The sequence below is a fragment of the Diadema antillarum genome, unplaced genomic scaffold (genome assembly GCF_040938485.1).
Source record: "Diadema antillarum isolate AM-2024a unplaced genomic scaffold, OU_Dant_1.0 seq00000039_RagTag, whole genome shotgun sequence".
NCBI classification, from domain to species: Eukaryota; Metazoa; Echinodermata; class Echinoidea; order Diadematoida; family Diadematidae; genus Diadema; species Diadema antillarum.
Genome location: NW_027271151.1, coordinates 339,485 through 359,648, shown reverse-complemented (window position 1 = coordinate 359,648; position 20,164 = coordinate 339,485). Strand labels below are relative to the sequence as shown.

The following is a 20,164-nucleotide window of genomic DNA, read 5'->3' as shown; positions in this document are numbered from 1 at the left end:
ACCAATTTTCATCAAATAAACGTTGAATTCCTCATAAAATTACATGCTCTTTCATATTTCATAAGAGGTTTTTCATTATCTCACCAAAAAATGTTATAAATCTGAAGTTAGGTCTCAAACGAAACTGCACAATCCCTTTAATGTGATAAATGAATTGGTTCATAATGCTGATACAAATAGATGAACTTGTGACCACTAGGATTGAGGGTAAAGATACTATGCAATTCAGCCTTACAGCTGCAAATCAGAAAGCCAAAGTGACAGATAAATGATGATTTGCATTATGACTTTCGTGATGATAATAACAGTGACATGTGCTGTCATTCCTGTGCTGATATGTTTATATTGCCACTATCAGGTATATGAATGGTGCAGCTTCAAACCCTGATGCCCATGTCGTTGCCTATGCTGCTACTGCAGTCAAGAAGGGACTTGAAATTGGCAAGAAGCTTGGAGCTGAGAACTTTGGTAATATTGTTTGCCCTTTCCTAAATTTTGTGTATCTGTTTCTGTATTTGTTTTCTACAATTACAAAAATAGTAATTCCAAGCAATCATTTCTTCAGTCAGAAGGAAACACAATTTTCTATGTTGGACAGGTGACATTTTCACATAGTGGCAGTGATATACCTTGTGATGAGCAACGATATAAATGTGTGGTCCATGTGAATAGGCTGTTGTCTGTTCAAGATGTATGCGAGATGCATCCACAGTGGCAGCCATTATCATTTTAGGTCTATGTAATGTGAGCTGAAATTACCTCCTCAGTTGGATTAGTCTCAGTTGGAACTGTTGTAGGATTAGACTTGCCCACATAGAAAGCAGATGGGGCATGAACATTCAAAATGCTAGCCATCACCCATTAGTTTTGCATTGACCATAGCACGTGAAACGTGAAATGTATTGTTGTGAAATGGGGTAACTTCATGGGATATAGGTGTGTGAGGTCCACAGGGTTCACACTAAATGAAAATGTATGGAGACTTCAGTATAGAGAAACCACTTCAATTTAAGGGAACGTGGGCCTTTAATCTCACTAAATTGATCCAACTAAAAACTATTAAAAAAAAATCCCTGAATCCAATACAGGAATCTTTTTTGTTTATTAGCTCCAGCCTTTCAGTAGTCTTGACAAAACCTGGATTTTCAACAAAATCTTGATGGTTGTCCAAAACTTTGAACTTTCCCGTGGTGCAAAAACGTGTCTTCTTTCTCTGGCCATTTTGAGACTGAATGAAAGTCACACATGCTCACCAAGCTGACCAGAGGAAGATTTTTGACCTGATCACTCTTCTTTATCAGAAAATTAGTCTCACTCGAGAAATATCATATTTTCCCAAAAGGCAAATGTAATGCTACTTTACCTCTCAGAAGTCAACCTGCACGAAACGACCTATATCTTACATGTATGACATCGTACCCCGTGTTTTTATTCTGTATTTTTCTCCAGAAGAGTATACTTTGTTACCTTTGGATGACCTCATGATGTCAGTGCAAGTTGAGCAATTTTCTTAGAAATACTCCCTAATCTAAGCTGTTCTCTAGTTTTCTCAGGCACATTTATGCCTTATTGACACTACCAAAATCGCTTTTGAATTCCGCATATGCCCTGTATGAAATTTTTCAGTTTTGACTGTTTTGATCAGTCATAATAAACTACAAATGGATTTACGTGAAGAGTCATCTCTGAACTTTGAATTGTCATTCTTCATTTCCCAACAATAGGTCAATGTGAATTTGTGATTTCATATTTCTTTACACCAAGCATCACTGTAGTCAAAGGAAACATGGATGATTGTAGTCCCAGCATTCTCTACTGCCTTACGTCCATTGCTGTTGATTTTATGAGTCAGTCCCTAGATTGTAGCCTGCTTCCTGTCAGCAGCTTACAGATTCTCTCAAGTGTACATTTTGTCTTTGCAGCATTTGGCAGCATTTTGATTTCACTTTAAATCGGTGACCTACTTTATGGGAGAGAGTTCACTTTTGCAGACTTCCATTTATTACACTCACTCATCTGTCCTAAAGATAATTATTACAGGATCCCTGGCACTTAGATGGATGAGGCTATTTAACTACATTATGTGTAGCACTCTGCTCAGTCAAGGAGAGGTTGCTATTATGCTCCGCTTGACTTTGGTTTTAAAGGACCCTGAATGAATTTGCTTTATGCACAAGATTTTACAGCCTCTTCCTGAAGTTTTAATCAAATTTTGCTTCATATTTTTTGATAATCAAGGCATCTTCTACACTGTACATGCCTAGAGACACAGATTTTAAATCTTACTATTGAATTACATGACACAAGATGCCTATTAAAGTAATATGACATGTTGACCACACCAATGAAAGCCAAGCTGTGAGTAGCCAAAATCCAGTCAGTAATTGAATAAACAAATTGACACAAAAGCATACCATTTATTATGTTTATCGTGGGTAGAACAGTCTTTGGATATTCTCCAGCATTAAAACATTTTTTGTAAACAAGAAGCAAACAAGGAAAGCATAGTAATATAAAGGCATGTCCTCATTAAATCCACTGAAACAAGGTTACCTGATATCAGGACATTATGATCTTTGAAACATTCTAAACTTTTGAAGCAGTATTCTGCAGAGTTGACAATCAATGACTTGCAAATGACAAGGGTTTGATGTGTGAAACATGTTTCTCATTCATAGTATTCTGGGGAGGCCGTGAGGGCTATCAAAGTCTGCTCAACACAGATCTCCAAAGTGAGCTTTCCCACATGGCAAACTTTTTCAAGATGGCTGTCAGTAAGTACATGTACATGAATATATGCCTGTTACGCATTCTTTGTAACAAAACCTATGAGGCTAAAATAGAGGCTGTATGAATATAAAAAGAGTAAGAGAGGTTTGCGGTAACACCATGTGTATGTAGTCCTTGAAAAGATTGGTTTAGTAAAGAAGAGCCTAGAAAGAGGAGAGTGGAGGAGGGAAGGGACAAGAAACATAATGTTCCATAGAAATATAATGCTTACCGACTTTAATAGCTTACCTGAGCCAAAGGCTTAAATGAGGAATGGTGGTCATTCACCATCCGGTGTATGTTGTGTGTAAACTTTTCATAAATTTTCAACTTCTTGAAAACCTCATGATGGATTTTCGTGAAACTGAGCAGGTAGCATCCCTAGAGTAGAAGGATCTCAATTATTCAAATAGGCACCATGCCCCCCTGGGAGGGGGCAGGGAGCCCCAAAGCCCCACACTATTAGAAGGTAATTTTCATAAACTTTCTTTTCTGTAACCTGAAATGATGGAGTTAAAATGCTGTAAGTGAGTGCATTTTTAGTGCAATTTCAAGTATGTTTATGTCAGGGTGACATTGGTCTGTTGTTTTGTCATCTACTGCCATCTAGATTTTGTCAAATTTGATGAACTATTCTCTCCTCTATTGAACAGTGCAAACTTGGAAAACTCCAATTAATTTCTCATAATGACAGTTGTTTTTAAGAGAAATTTCAAGAAGTTCTGTTCATTCATCTTGTGTATCTTGTGCTCACCTAGACTGCGAAATTAGACACATTCACAAACTCATCTTATCCAATCGGGAACCTGTGTGTATGATCGTAGCATTGGAAATTGCATTAATGGAAATTACATTTTGTCCCAAACAATTACCTTACAAATGTCTTCTGTTATCATGTAATGTGTACCTTGAAGAGAGAGAGAGAGAAAAAGATTCTATTTCCTTTTTTAGTTGGTGGAATTCATTTTTTGTTGTTGTTGGTGGGGAGGGGGTTGTTACGTAAATTTCCAAAGTATACTTGGTTTACAATAATCAATGTGCAATTGTCTTATATTTCATACGTGTTAGATGCTCAACCCTCTTCAGTGTTTCATGTGATGTGTGTATCTAAACAGCTAGGCAGAAATATGCTTAATCTTTAACTTTGATCACATGATGCAAAATTTTTATGCACCCCATAGCTTGAGACTTCATAAACAGATGTGTATTCATAGCAATCATAGCATGATTATAAAAAATTTATTCATGTATTATTTGTGCAGTACATAAGCATTTCAACTGTTTGTAACTTTAAATAATCTTGTCTGTGATGTGTCTAGAATACAAGAAGGAGATTGGGTTCACAGGGCAGCTGTTGATTGAGCCAAAGCCAAAGGAACCAACAAAGCATCAGTATGACTATGGTAAGAGTAACAGGGTGCTTTTACTTTAATCACACAACTCTGTCAGAACTGAAGAGAATGGTTCAACCTAGAAAAGGCTAGTCTGATATCAAGGTTTGCAAGGTCAATTATTTTACTGCCAATTTTTCATGCTCTTATGCAGTGTCCATGGTAACAAATGTTATTTTTGCATTCATAAAGGAAACATTTCAAAGCATATGATATAAGCTGTCATGCCACCATTTACCTCTAGCAATATTTTTCAAAAGTTTTATTATGAACTGAAATTTTGCAACAAATTTGTTGTCGCTAGGTCCTCATCTGCCACATTTATTAGCACCTTTTTTTTATTACTATCTTGTCTCTTCACGTTAATATCTTTCTGGACTGTGCCTTGCAATAATGTCATAAATGGTGTTTTTATTTGGTGTTATTGTGCAGTAGACTATCATATAAAGAAGTAGATATTCATATTATGTACATTACTGCATATGTCACAAAACACCACTTTGTATTCCCATTATATGAATTTTGCCATTTGCATCTGAGCAGGAAAGGTAATTTGCTTTGATAATGTCATGATGAATTGGCATTTATGGATTATAAACCTATTGGTGTCTATGCAAACAAGTAGAATGTTAGTTTTACATGATGTTTGTATGCAGTGGCATTTTATCACATTAGCGCTCTTTTCCAGAATAAAGCTATTGAGAGTGTACTTAATATGATATATGATCGCAATGTCATTGTCCCGTATGGGTAGATTTTATTCATGTCTGTGGTGTATGAGGATGGGGAGGGGAATCAATTGAGATTACTGTGCAACCCTTTGGAGTGATAGGCATATAATCACAACTCAATGGAGATAGGACAGACGAGGATGTGCTACTCATTAGCCAGTGCTCTCTACAATAAAGTGCTACAAACAGTTGTGATATTGATACATTCAGGTACAAGTCTGTAGAATTCAGGGTATAGATTTCATGAACTTGCTTCATATCTAGCACAAAGATACAAAACGCTGATGTATGATGATATACATCTATGCATTTGGCTAAATGTGTCAATTTTTATGCCACTGAATGAGACCTCTAGACTACATATACAATGTATGTAGAATATATTGTCTTTGGCAGATGCTATGACTGTGATTGGATTTCTGAAGCACTTCGGACTTGATAATGACTTCAAGCTCAACATCGAGCCCAACCACACCATGCTAGCTGGGCATGCCTATGAACACGACATTATTATGTCTTCTGCGTAAGTTTGGTGTCCTTTCACAGTTGGTAAAAGCTTCTGTTTGTATAGATAAAATCTCTTATGCAAAGACTACTCATTTGAAAGTTGAATTTCAATGATATTTTTCTTTTTAGGAAAGCTTTCTTTTCACAGAGATATTTGCACTAAACAACAATATCAACAACAAACCCATGCATCTAACAGAAATGTCACGATTACAATAAATTGAAAAGAGAAATTTGGAAATGCAATCAATTTGTCTAGTCTACTCACCTAAGACTATGTTAGATGCAGGTGTATTAGACCTGCATGGTCGCTGAAACATTTGCTATTGCAACATACAAAGGTGATGAGGGCAGAGACATTATTATGACACAGAGCAAAACGTAGGATTTGAAAGGGGGATGAGTTACAAGTATATTGTATATACACTGATTTAGATAGCAGCAGTTAATGTTATGTTCATGATAGATTGTATTTCACATACGCACATGCATGGATGTAAAATTCATTTTTTTGTAGTCTTTTCAAAGACCATCTTTGGTCATTTGATGTATTCTGAAATGTGCACACACACACACACACACACACACACACACACACACACACACACACACACACACGTGTAAGCAACATGGCATTCACTAATACAACCTGCTTCACTTATTGTGTCAACTGCTGATTGTAGGCTTCAGATGCTGGGCTCCATTGATGCCAACACAGGATCTCCAGATCTTGGCTGGGACACTGACCAGTTCCCTATGGACATCAGAGGAGCTACTGCTATCTGCAAGGTAATGGCACTTGGTGTTCACTGTGATCAGTTGTAGTTCAACCACATTTTTGCACACATTCACATGATATGAGAACATCATTGGTCCTAGAAAGCAAGAATACTGTAGTCACTGCAGCTATCAGTGAAACCGTTTTTGTCTATCTGTGTAGCAGAAGCGAGACCTAGCTAGCGTCACTTTTCTGTCATCATCATTGTCGTTGACGTCGGCAGTGTTGTCTGCTCTCAGGAACTCCGCAGCATTGAATTATGACCACCAAACTTACACCGCTGGTACATAACCTATAAATTCTGGTTTGTAAAAGTTTGAATATAGGTGAAGTCCAACTAGGTCAAAGGTCAAAAAGTCAATGAACTTTCTCTGATAAGCACTGTACTCACAGTATGGTGGTTTCCTCTTACTGACCTTCTACAGCTTTGAGCTTTGATCTTTGACCACTAAATTCACACCACAGGTACATCACATAATGATGCCAACCAGGATTGAATATTGGTAAGGTCTGACAATGTCAAAGGTCAAAAGTTCAATGAACTTAACCAGATAAGCACTATACTGATGGTATTGTGGTGTACTCTCAATAACTTTCCTCAGCTTTAAGCTATGACCATCAAACTCACATCACAGGTACATATTGTGAAGCAAGATATTTTCATGACCTGAAGTTTACACTTCATGCCACATACAGTGGATAATGTTGTGTTCTGAATTTTTTAAGTAGTTGTAACCGGAATTTCATTATAACTGTGTTCGTTGCAATGAGAGTGCACTGTATTTCCATAGTTGCTATATTTTGTACCAAGTGTTCCACACAAACACATGTTTCATCAACAATGTGGTACATTATCATTTTGACATTTTTTATGAACATCAATGAATGACCAATTTTTTCTGCATGTGAAGATATTGTTGTAAATGTTGTTTATCAGACAGACACCTTACTATCTACATTTTTGGAGGAAATCAGATGAATACTGGGATAAGCATAGACCAGGAAATTGCACAAATTTCAAGGATGATTATGTGTTGTGTACTGTCCTGTGTCATTTAATGGAAATATATCATATCTTTGCTTTGATCAGGGCATAATTGATCAAGGAGGCCTTGCACCAGGAGGACTCAATTTTGATGCCAAAGTTCGCCGTGAGTCTACTGCTCTGGCGGACATGTTTTACGCCCATATTGGGGCTATGGACTCCTTTGCCAGGGGTCTGCGCAATGCTGCCAAGCTGGTGACTGACGGACACCTGGAAAAACTGGTGACTGTAAGTCTTCAGAATTTATGCAATTGAAAGGAGTCAAATAATTTGATTACAATCTTGTATAGAGCCTGTAATGATCTAAATGCTGTGGCATCACAATTGTAAGAATGGTTCTAATGAAAATTATACATGGCGATATCAGCTGAATATAAGCGTACTGTATATTCCCTCCAAATTACAATAGGACTTTCTGCATTGATAACTTTTAAAATAGTAATAAATGAAAATAGTAATGATTAATAAATAGTAATAAATCATTAACCTTGAAATTTCAGGGTATAAAAATATAACTTGTAACCGACATCTTGCAGAAAATCCCATTTGGTGCATTTGCTTCAGATGTCACAGAGAAATGTGGATCTTTGTGAAGCATGTCAGAAGTTTGTTCCCTCCAAGTTTTGTAAGAAGATGCGTCGTCCATTGTGTTCACATCTTACGAATATGAAGTTGTTTGTTGTGTTCTTGCACAATAATATCTCTTTTGAAAGAGTAACAGTTCGTTTCTCATTTCCAGACTTTCTTTAAAATTGTCTTTTTCATTAGGGCATTCCAATCAACCCATTCTCTAAACTCCTCCCTTACCCTGCCAATATTGTGGTTTGACTCAGGGTACCTTTACACATTGAGTGCTCTCTTAACAGGAGTTCTACATAGCTGATTAACCATACCAAATTTGCAGTTTGAGAATAGGATAGGTAAGAATCAAAGTGAAATGCTTGTCGACAGATTAGGGAACAAAAAAATGCAAAATGGCAATTGAGAGATCAATACATCTTTCAACAACAAAACTTCACATGAGTACACACCATTGGTATAAATCTATGCACAGAATTTAGATTTGCTTGTTGTTTACTCTGTCACTTGTGAATAAAATATTTTCATTCATGTGGATGCCAAGAGCATCGAAGTGCAAAACTTGAAAGAAATGAACCCATGACATGCTTTATAAACATCAACATTTCTCCTTGATCCTTGGAGTAAATAGAATGGAATTTTCTGCAAGATGTAGGTAACAAGTTATAGTTTCATACCCTGGAATAGCATGTAGATGATGTATTCCTCTTTCCTAATCATGGCACAAGCACCAGTGGGCATTACATCAATGCTACTTCTTGATTTTGGTAGGATCGCTACTCAAGCTTCACAGAAGGCATTGGTCTGAAGATTGCCAAAGGGACAGCCACACTCCAAGACTGTGAGGTAAGAACTACAGTTATGTACCACCACGTAAATATCATTGTAATCATTTATGTTAGTGTGTGTGTAGAATTGTTGCAAACCTGCTAAAAATGTGTTTTTTTTTAAAAATGACCCACTTTGGTCACGAGAATGATTATAAGTGGGATTTATATCAAATGATAATAGTAATATTATAGTTATGGTATGCTTTCCATAATATAAGTTATATCGCAGCATTTACACAAAACAACAAAATGATAATTGAAAAGCCTAAAAGATATATAGAATTTCAAAGGAAAAATACTTAAGATAAATCACTTCTATCAGAGACTATGGACATTGCATAAAACATGGCAATTATATTAAGCAACTCATTTCATTACAGACAGAATACCAGTTATGTGAACGGGAGCTCTGAATAGCCATCTTTCTTATGTGTCAATGGTATTACACAAACACAATATTCATTTGTCAGGACACAAGGAAAACAAACACTGATTTTTCTTGGATTGAAGCATTCAGACTAATTTATGTCTAAAGTATCATAATTTGGTAAAATCCCTGATATATAATTGTAGAGTACATTCTCATGGAAAATTTGTTTTTCTAGAAACAAGCAACATCCTCATCATGTGACTGGCAACCTCTCTGATATGCCTGAAAATGCTGTAACTACTACTGAAGCTCTGAGTCATCTCCTTAGGAAAAAAAAAAATATTTTGCAATTAATTGATATGGAGTAATTATGGAAGGAAAAATGGTTTACATAACCCAAGCCATGAGCAAGAGCTCCTCTGTGAATCTGCTTGACATATCATTATCTTGCCTTGTGCTGATATGGTGTGAGCATTTACAGAAAAATGATATTATAATACTTCACACTTTATCAAGAGTTATATTTTGAGCCAGGAATGACTTTGTCACAAATGAATATTGTAACTATGCTCAATTTCTGCTTGAATGAGACAGCAGTGCAAAATTATCTACAAGGTCAATCTCCCTGGTGTGCCACCAAGTAGCCAAAGTTTTAATAATGTTGGTAGTCTTGTCAAAATGCTTCAAGATGTCAGCAGTAGAATTTACAACAGCTGACTTAAAACTGACTTTGTCAACCTGAGGGACTTGTGCTGTGTTCCCACTAGTATTTGAAGTCTATCTCTTAGGGTCTACTATGCCTCATTCATGCACAAAGACAGTTTAGAAGTTTTAAGACTTAGCCCTTGTAGAATTCAGGGGCAACTAACTTCCATGGGTCCAAAGAATAAATACACACCTGTTACATCTGATTCTTGATGGTGCATAAGGCCTACTGGTATTGCACAAAATACAATAAATTGTATATACCAGCTGTAGTTGTGACTGTATAATGTGGAACTTCTAGGAGAAAAGGGGAAATGGGCACAATAGGGTGTAGAGTAATGATCAGAGGCCGGGGGGGGGGGGCTGCGGGACGGCAGTTACTATGCGAAGGAGCGAAGCGACCAAGCCCAAGTGAGCGGAGCGAGAGAGAGGGGGAGGGTGTGGGAGGGGGGTATTCCCCCTCCCACGGTGGGTGAGAACTTTTTTGCATTTTGATGTTGTAAATGGTTCAATTTGATGCATGTTTTATTGACTTGAAAGGGCCCCACTTGTTTAAGGTAGCAGGATATTTTGATGTGGATTATTATTGACCAACTTGGAATTGTATGTTTTTGTATAATCTTTTCATTTTTTTTTTCAGCGCATAGGGACATTATCACTTTGTGTTATGCGCTATATAAGCACTGTCATTTATTCTTATTATTATTATTATAAAGTGGTAGCATTTAAATAAACGTCTTATATTATTTCTTACAATGAAACTCATGAACGTTGTCTGTTAAGCAATCAAACAGAAAAAGCATGCACACGAGGGTGTACATAAGGGATATTTCTCCTCCCACACGAAGGTGATTTTACATTTTCTGAAATTCAGCGATCTGGTGCGATTCAGCGATCTGGTGCGAAATTCAGCGATCTGGTGTAAACATTTGGTGCCATACTTGGACATTTTTCCAGCTGCCCCTCCTACAAAAAAATAATAATGGAAATAATTTAGGGTTTTTTTCAGAGAAGTGTTAATAGCAAAATCACGGCATTTAGCTCTTATTCCGCGTGTGCATCATCTGTGTGTATGTACAAAGTCTAATGAGGTAGAGGGGGAGGGTGTGGGAGGGGGATGCCCCCTCCCGCTCGACGGAGCTTTTGCGTTTTTTAAAATTGAAATTAAAGTGATCTGAAGCACACTTTTTGTGGGATATTCGGAAATTGTCATTCCCCAAAGTGTACCAAGTCTATAGAGGGGACCAATAAATGGGAGGTGGCAACATATCCCTCCCATATCCGAGGGAGCTTTTTTTTTTTCATTTTTAGAACTGAAATTCAACAATCTTGCACGCACTTCTGTTGGAATATCTGGAAATTTGTCAATCAGAGAAGTGCAAGTCTGTGGAAGGAGATATAGCAGGATGATATGGGAGGGGATAAGCCCTATTCTCCCTCCTACATGAGGGAGATTCTGTATTTTCTGATCGCAGTTAAACGTTTTGGTGCACACATTTTGTGGCATATATTTGACAAACTTAAAGTGTAGCCATAGTCTACTTGTATACGCAGAGCGGGGAGGGGGGCAAACAGGGAGAAAGCGTGGGAGAGTGCTATCCCCACCCTTACCCTACGAGGGAGCTTTTGCCTTTTTAAAGTTGAAATTGAGATATCTTGTATACGTATACGTATCTCGTATAGTCTAAATTTATGTTGAACTTTGAAACTTGCTATTGGCATGTCTTTAGAGCCAATTCTAAATGTTGTTTTCTTTCTTTGCAGGCATTCATCATGAAGACTGGGGAACCAGCTGTTACATCTGGAGAGCAGGAAAAATATGAGAGCCTCTTCAACCGCTACATATAGATGCATAGATTCCACTTCTAGCCTTTATTGCTCAGCTCAATATATCTCATGTTGTGAGAGAGACATAACACTTCCAATTATTAGTGCATGTTTTTCAGTGTTTCTGTCTATTCAGGCAGTTCAAAAAAGGCCTCCCATATGCATGTGTAGTTGGATTGGCAAATGTTTACACCAGTCATTCATCTAGAGTAAATTTGTTTCTTCTGTATGTGTACCTTTGCATTCATTTTTTTAAAACATTTAATTGTATGTGTCATAAACTTGTATCAGACTTTTTTGTTCCTTTTATTAGATAATACTACGGTAAACATACTGTATCAAATAACATATTATCAGCCTTCCATTATTAAAGTGATAATGTATGTGTACATTCGTAATGTTGGTGGTTTATGCAGTGTACATGGAGAATTTTTATGAAACTTGTAGCAAACTATGCATAATCATGTATACATGCTAAATGTACAATTTTAGGGCAATATCAATCTATTATTCCAAATTTGATGACACCCAGTACACAACAGTATCCTTACTGCTTACTTTAAGGATGTAAGTGCCTACACATTGTATATGATCAGGTTGTGTATGCAGTTTTGAGTAACCTCATTTCTCTTGTGATACATCATCAGGTGAATGTGTGTGAGAACAATTATTTTTTATACCTTTCATAAAGATATATTGGACTTCTATTTTTTTGTAATATACATCGGTTTACACTTCACTGTTTGTACAATGTATTGATGTTATTGATTAATGTACAGTATGGCTTTTGTGCAACTGCAAGCTGATAGAAGAAAATTATGCTCAAAAAAATTTCACACATTTTCCCTGAGCATGACAAGCTGATGTGTAAAAACTTCTTTGTCTGTGTTTATTTGTTGACAAAATGTTTAATATCCCTTATTGTATTCAATTGTTAATATCTTGCCATCAATTGAAATAAATTGCAATTTAAATAAGTCTTTTGACAAATACCCAGCAAGAGCAATGGAAGAAGGCTCAATTTCTTTCAGTATGCATACATATCCATCAGTGCTGTTGGAGAAGGAAAATGTCTAATTCCATCATTTCTTGAAATTATAATGAACATGGTATAATGTACATGTGGGGGCGCTGTGGCATGGTGGATAAGACTCCCAACTCACAACTGGAGGACCCGAGTTCGATTCCCGCCAAGTGCATACATTCTTAAACAATATGTTTTTACCCACCATGTCCCTCTCGACCCAGGTGTATAAATGGGTACCTGGCAACGCTGGGGTAATAATAATGGCAGGGCCCTCTTGTAGAGCAGTGGCAACACTTAAGAGGCTACCCTGGATAGATAAGACCTTATTATTGTTATCATTATTATTATTACATACATGTATATCAAACTAATTACATGTATATTGTACGTGTGTGAATACATCTTTCAATCAGCGATACTTACAATAGTCTGCACTGTCTATCTCTTTCTTGCCTGTGGGACTTAGATTACAGAGTCACTTTGTGTCTCAGTTGTAACTGGAAGTAACAATGTCTACGTAAGGATGTGCTGAGTTTTTACTACATTGTAGTCCAGTAAATTAAGTGCGTTGTCTCTTTGCTGTCATTAGCCTGAAAAGCTGTGACCTTGCATTCAGTTTGCCAGTGACCTGAATTTAAGAAGCAAGTAAAAGTCGAGTGTATGAGGAGTGATATGGAAGAAGTCTACAGTAGAATTCTCATTTCAGGTTTGAAAATCCCACAAATGTTATTTAACATAAGCAGTGCAGTACACACGTATTCTAAACTGTAAGGTACACAAGTACACTCAGTACAATTCACAGGAACATGGCAGCAGTAGTATGGTTTGTGTGAAGCACTATTTTGATACAGTTCTTTGCCAAGGTAGGTTTGTTCAATCCAAGTGGTCAACACCAAGAGGTACTCTTCCATTTTGTGAAACTCTGGTAGCTATTGGTGTGCTCTACATGTCTTCTTCTTGAAAGGCACCCTCTGTCTAGTTGGTACTGTTCTCTGAAATTTCGCACGACTCATTTAGGGCTATCCACAAGTGGCAGCATCACTCACCCCTTTCCATGTGTCTATGTGGCCAACCATGAGACAGTCATCACCTTGCAATTTAAGTGTCAGTTTCTTCAGGGAGGTGGTTGCATTGAGGTGCAAGGTCTTCATCCTTTCCCAACAAGCTAGTCTACTTTAGTAATGTATTCAAATAGATTTATACCCCTACCCAGAGGACCTAGTAGCCTACATGTATCATGTGATTCAGCTCCAGTTGTTTTCAGTCTGAGTCTGAGCATGAATATTTAGCAATGTTCTACAGCTCAGTCAAAATGCTTATACTCTTTACCAAAGAGTCAAGCAACTTTTTTAAAAAAACTGCAGCCAAAAAAGAAATATAATTTTCGATGACATCATGAAATACTCCACACAGTCTTTTCACAAAGCAGTCACTATTTTGACTTTTTCCCTACAGTATTTTGTGTGGTTTATGGCAATCCTACTGCAGGAGTGATCATATCTCACATCGACAGTTTGAGCCTGTGAGAAATAAAATTGAATGTAAAAAAGAATGGCATTTCTAGATCGAAAAAGACAAAAAGCCAATTTCTCAGAAAGTGAGAAACTGCCACTTGCAGAAGATGCAAGATTTAGTACTGTGTATAGACAAGTGACAGATCAGCATCTTACTTGCATGTGTAAACTGATGACAATGATCTTGAGACTATATTTTCATAGTAGAAAGTGTTATTTTACTGGCTAATTTTTACCTATGGTATACCTATGGTAAGAATAAGACTTTTCTCATCTCAAGCAAAGTCAAAACTCGTACTGGTAGTCTGAAGTTTTTGGATTATTGTGAGATGGAGGTAAGCGGAATGACTTGTATGATGTATTTCATGTCTTAAACATGCTCAAGTGGTTTATTGAATACACCCCCTGTTCAGAGATCAAATACTCTTCAATTTGTGGAATCCATTCTGCATGCAGCAATTGTAACTATGTCAGGCAATCCTCTGGCAGCTTTCTGGTGCAAGGAAAGTTTGTTGTGAACCTTTGCAGAATACCAGTATTAAAAAGTGTATATAGTACAATTTGTACTGTACATCTATTTAGTACAGTGTTGAATAGTTCCAGGGATGGAACTACTGGGTGTTTTAGTCATTCCCTGTACAATTACTTTTCATTTGTCATTTAAGTAAAGTCTGTGTTACAAAGAACGTTGAAACAGTCCTTGTGATCTTTTACACCAGTTGTAAGTAGTGAATGAGTAATTATGCTGTTAAAGCAGACTCACTGACAAACCAGTGTGATCAATTCTACCATCAATCTTGCGCAAGTCAAATCTATTTGGACTGAAGAAATAGCTTCAACTTACACTAAATTTGACTTATGAGGGATTAAAATCAATAGCATATAAAGAGAAGAGAACTTGAAAAGACCTTCAACTTAGACGAATATTCGACTATCGCAAGGTTGACTTAAGCAAGGATGACTGTATTATTCTGTCATATTGAGGGATTGCATCAGACTTGAAGATGTTCCTGCGCATGTACTATGTACAGTGTACAAGAAATAAACATCATGGAATGTAATGATCATGTGGACTGATTACACACTTTGCACTCAATAGCCTGAGGGTTGGGGGTGCTGGAATAGTCCCCCTCAACATCATTTGGGATAATTTTTAAATACAAAAAGATCCCACGCTAAAATTCACAACTTGTTTTCTATCACATCTATATATGCACTTTTTAAGACCCTATTAAAAAAAAAATCAGGGTTATGGTGGCAGAGATAATAGCACATATTCATGACTTGACTTCACAAAAAATGGCAGTTTCCGATGATTCTTGTATGTACATACAATGCATGAGTTTTCATATTAGATAGAGATTCATAAGAAATGAGGAAAAAAGAAAAACAAGAAAATTAATAGTCTAATGATTTCAGATTGTAGATGGTGGTTTATAATGAATTATGCATATTATTTACATAAATGTTACCAGTAGACTTTGAACATCCTTCTATAACTGTCATTCTTCATTGCCTTTGAGCAAAGTATTACTTAACCATATATGCTTGTAATAAATCACTGTGAAACATTCAACTTTCTTGGTGCTAATGAATAATCTTTTGTCTATAATTTGCAGAGGCATTTCCCACTTTTCAATGACATACATGTATAGTCAGAACATACACTGAAAAATCAACTTTCTTCAATTTACAAGTAGAATTAGAAATGTCGCTATGGCGACTGGTATGCCTCCGCCATAATGCATGGTTCTCCTAATAGGTCTATAGTACAATGTCTTGACCATGTGTGATGACAATTTCACATAATTGGCAAAATATTAAAATGACAGGTTTGTCACCAATGTGTTGAATGTTCACCTTCCTTGAGCTAGGTTTAATTGTAAAGAATGGCTATACTGTCTAAGAGTGCAGGTATTTGGGGATTTGAGGATTTGTACCTGACTTTTGACCCTTTTTAATAGTGTAAGGAAGAAGTGAAATTTAGCACTTTCCCTTGACCTTTGACCTTTTGGCAAGACACTTCCAAGAGAATCTCTATTGGGTAATACATGCAAACACTAAAGTTTCAAGAAAAATCCTGCAGGCATTGCATAGATAAGAGGGAAATGGTGACATTTTGATGAGTTGACCTTGACCTTTGACCCATGACCCCTAAATGATCACTGCCAGTTAGTACATGCATATGTACTAAGTTCCATGAAGATACTTAAGTTCCATGAAGAAAAAAGTGAAATTTTAACATTTTCACTTGACCTTTGACCTCATGACCCAAAACTCTCTCTGGTGAATCTTAATTTGGTAGTTCATGTATACACTAAGTTTCAAGAAAATACCTTAAGGCATTGCATAGATATGGGGGAAATAAGTGAGATTTTGAGCATTTGACCTTGACCTTTGACCTTGAGCATGTGCACCCAAAAGTTGATAGGCACAACTTCGCCCACTCATACACACATATGCCAAGTTTCATTAGGATACCTCGAACCGTTTTTTAGTTATGCTGTCCACAAAATTTGATTACGGACGGACGGAAGGACGGACGGACAACCCAAAAACATAATGCCTCTGGCAACACTTCGTGGCGGAGGCATAAAAAAGATTTCTGCCCTGACATAATCAAAATGCTCGCAAATTCAGAATTAAGACAAAATTAGCATACTTGCTCAGTTACAATTATAGATACAAAATTTCAATACATATGACTACGTTGCATTTTAGATTATATGATGAGCTATACAAACATGGCACATCTGATTGCATTTTCACCATATATCAAAATGGAACTAGAAATGTTGCTATGGCGACTGGTATGCCTCCGCCATAATGCATGATTCCTTTAATAGGTCTATAGTACATGTGGACAATGTGTGATTATATTTTCACAAAATTGGCAAAATATTAAAATGACATGTTTGTCACAAATGTATTGAATGTTCACCTTCCTTGACCTGTGTTTAATTGGATGAATAGGAGAGCATGTATTTGGGGACTTAAGAACTTTAACTTGACTTTGACCCTTTCATAAGTTTATGCACTGAGTAATTTTCAAGGTATGGAGAAAAAGTGCCTAATCCCTAATGGTACGTAAACTCCAAACAACTGAAGTTTGTGCATGCAATTGCGCAATGCCAGACTCGGTGCTATATCCATAAACGTGTGGGACAATGCTGCCACTGAGACACGTGTGTGTGTACACATCATACACAAACATTGTAACCGCCAGCTGCGGTGATTGGAGGAGAGAGGCCAGAAGACGCGTGGCTCTTTTGGCTTCTCTTCATGCGCATGTGCACTGAGAATGTGCGTCCATTTGGAAGCTCTCGTGACTCGCTCGGACAGCCATTTTGGGTCAAGAGATTTGTAGCACAGAACTCTTGTAGTCTAGAGTGTTGTTTGCTGACCCATTGAGCCAGCGCTATTCTCATTCGGGGTTACTACATTTGAAACAGAATGGGGGAAGCAGTGTGTTGCGTTCGTCTCTGTGCTGCACAAACCACTCGCCACGATTGTATGCCTTTAAAAAAGCATATAGTCAACCTCACCAAAGTCGAATCTATTTGATCTGAAGAAGTAGCTTCAACTTAGAAAAATTTGAGTTATGAGGGATGAAAATCTTAAAAAACAAACCAAACATAGGCGATTATTCCATGCAAGATCAACTTAAGCAGGGTCGACTGTACATTTTATCCACAACACGAAATGGATTATTATATGACATCTAGGTTATCACACTTTAAGAAGGTACTGTACACAGTTTCAAAACAGCCCGAGTTATTTAGGGTTACTCTTTAACATCATTCTTTCTCTTTCTTCTCCTTCCAGTACAACTGCATACAATGTACATTATGTTGACTGATTTATGTAGTGTGTCATAACACACTGTTTGTTATGCACTAGCTTCAGAAGCAGAACAAAAATGTAATACTTCCATAAAAACAATTTCTCTCCATAAAAACAATTTTATTTCCAAAATCATACAAAACGAATCACAGCACAAATATCTGATGACATAATGCACAACTAAATAAAGTGAGTGTAATTACTCAAAATAACCAGTATTGTACTACATTTTTTGACAAAACACAGTTGGATAGAAATAAAGCTTCACAACTACATATGCATACTTCCTCACAAAAGTGGACTCAGACAGAAGGAAAGCTTCTATAAACAAGGAACACACAGAGAAAGACTACACACATATATGACAATTTTGTAGTTTAATACTATTGACACGTATATGTGTTCAGTGATGCCCCCCAAAATCACTGTACATGTTCTAAAAAGAGCGTATGTACTTCCATCATCTCATTTTCACACCTTCATAACGGTGTGCAATAATGGAGTCAATTTGTAAGTCCCAAACTGTTTTCATGGCATATATAGTATAACCATTTAAGGACAGAACTGCCTTCTGACAAGTACAGGGACAATGAATGCTGATTATTATTATTGTTTAAACTTCTAGCAACTTTTGCATCAGCCTGTAGTGATGTAACCACCACTTTTAAGCAGCCATACTACGGGTACATCGCTACTCAAATTTGTCCAAACTAAATATATAGTCATATCAAAACCTTTTTCATGTATGCATATTTACAAGTGTCTTTGCACCTACATTTAGTAAATTATGTATTTACACACAAAATATCTGAGACTTCCTTTAACATTTCAAAACTGGCTTACAGTTTAATCTGTGTCAGCTTTGAGATAAATTGTGTAACTTGGGCTTCGCAACCAAGTGTCTGCTATCAAGGCTAATCAGATTTAAATTGCATAATCATACACTTGTATTTTACCTTCATCTTTACACAAGTCACCCAAATAAGGATTTGATTTGACATTTCAGAGATGCATATGTATAAAATACAGTGTAATTCATCAAGACCAGGTGATGGTCTGCATTTTCAAAACACTGGAACTTTTATCGCAAAAGGTTTGCCATACAGACTGGAGACAGCTTTACAGCTCTTTTTCTACTCGTACATGCAAAATTGTCTCAAGAACAGTAACACGACAACTAATGCATTAATACATGTACATTAGGTCTGTCTAAGTGAATTTGTCATAGACAAGTGCTGTTATCATTTGCTGGCTTCCAATAGGCATTCCCAAGTATGAATTTCACGAGTGTACGAGTGTACAATAGTGTAGGCATTTTCATTTTCAGCCTCTGTTACAAGCAAAAGTGTTTGGAGAGTGTGAATTGGTACTCCTGATGGCAACAAACTCTTGCTTTGTGCATACCACCTAATATTTTCATTCTAGCAAAATCCTTGCATGTGGGTCAATCCACGTCAAATCATCCAATTTTCAGAAAAGTTGTCACCCGACCCCCTCCGATTTTCTTTAAAATTGCACCAAATGTTCCCCAAAGTGTCTGACGGAAAATCCCAAAATATTTTGCCCCAAGGCCAATTCGTTGCTAAGATACAGCCTCCCATAGCAACCAATGCGCATTCCAAAATATTAGTTAAAAGAAAATTATGCATTTTTGATTGATTGTGGTAGCATGGATATTCATGCAAAAGTGTTCATTATCTGGAAATTGAGAGAACTTTATAGTCTTTGCAAGAAAAACTGACTGTGACGCGAAATTGACTTTTCGTTAACGTGCACGAGGTCACCAAAAATGGTGTTGAATGTTAATTTTGAAAATTTTAATGCATATTTAGAGGCTAATATCTTCCACATTTCATCACCTTAGGTTCTAAAATATTATGCTATTGAAGGCTTTGACTTGCTCAGTAATTTTGAAAAAAATCAGCGGATTCGTGCGCACAGTTTTTACGGAGAGCGCCCTCAAAGTTGACAAAAATGAAAAATGTGCCAAATTCAAGGTCACGGATCACCCTTCGTCCCACCTAGGAATGGCATCAATTTTTGTGTATTGATAGACATTTACCTATATTATCTTGGGTTACCAAAGAAATTTTGCTACCGAAATGTTCAATGGTATATTTACCCCACTGAAAATGGTCGTAAATGGCCAAATTCCCATGAAATATCACATATTGGGTTTAGAGGACATTTCAAATGTCCATGCTTTCAAAATGAAAAGCCCTAGCCCTGTGATATTTGCTGTAGGGGT

General features: G+C 36.9%; 1 protein-coding gene across 1 annotated transcript in view; it reads left to right on the top strand.

Annotated features, from left to right (window-relative positions):
• Positions 1-16,145, top strand: part of LOC139725406 (uncharacterized) — a 36,709-nt gene extending 20,564 nt beyond the window's left edge. Inside the window, 8 exon segments of the mRNA XM_071636483.1 lie at positions 359-468; positions 2,679-2,774; positions 4,089-4,172; positions 5,288-5,414; positions 6,082-6,187; positions 7,267-7,449; positions 8,572-8,646; positions 11,470-16,145. Of these exon segments, the coding sequence (XP_071492584.1) occupies positions 359-468; positions 2,679-2,774; positions 4,089-4,172; positions 5,288-5,414; positions 6,082-6,187; positions 7,267-7,449; positions 8,572-8,646; positions 11,470-11,553 (865 nt within the window). The 3' untranslated portion in view covers positions 11,554-16,145.
• Positions 16,146-20,164: the final 4,019 nt, after the last annotated feature.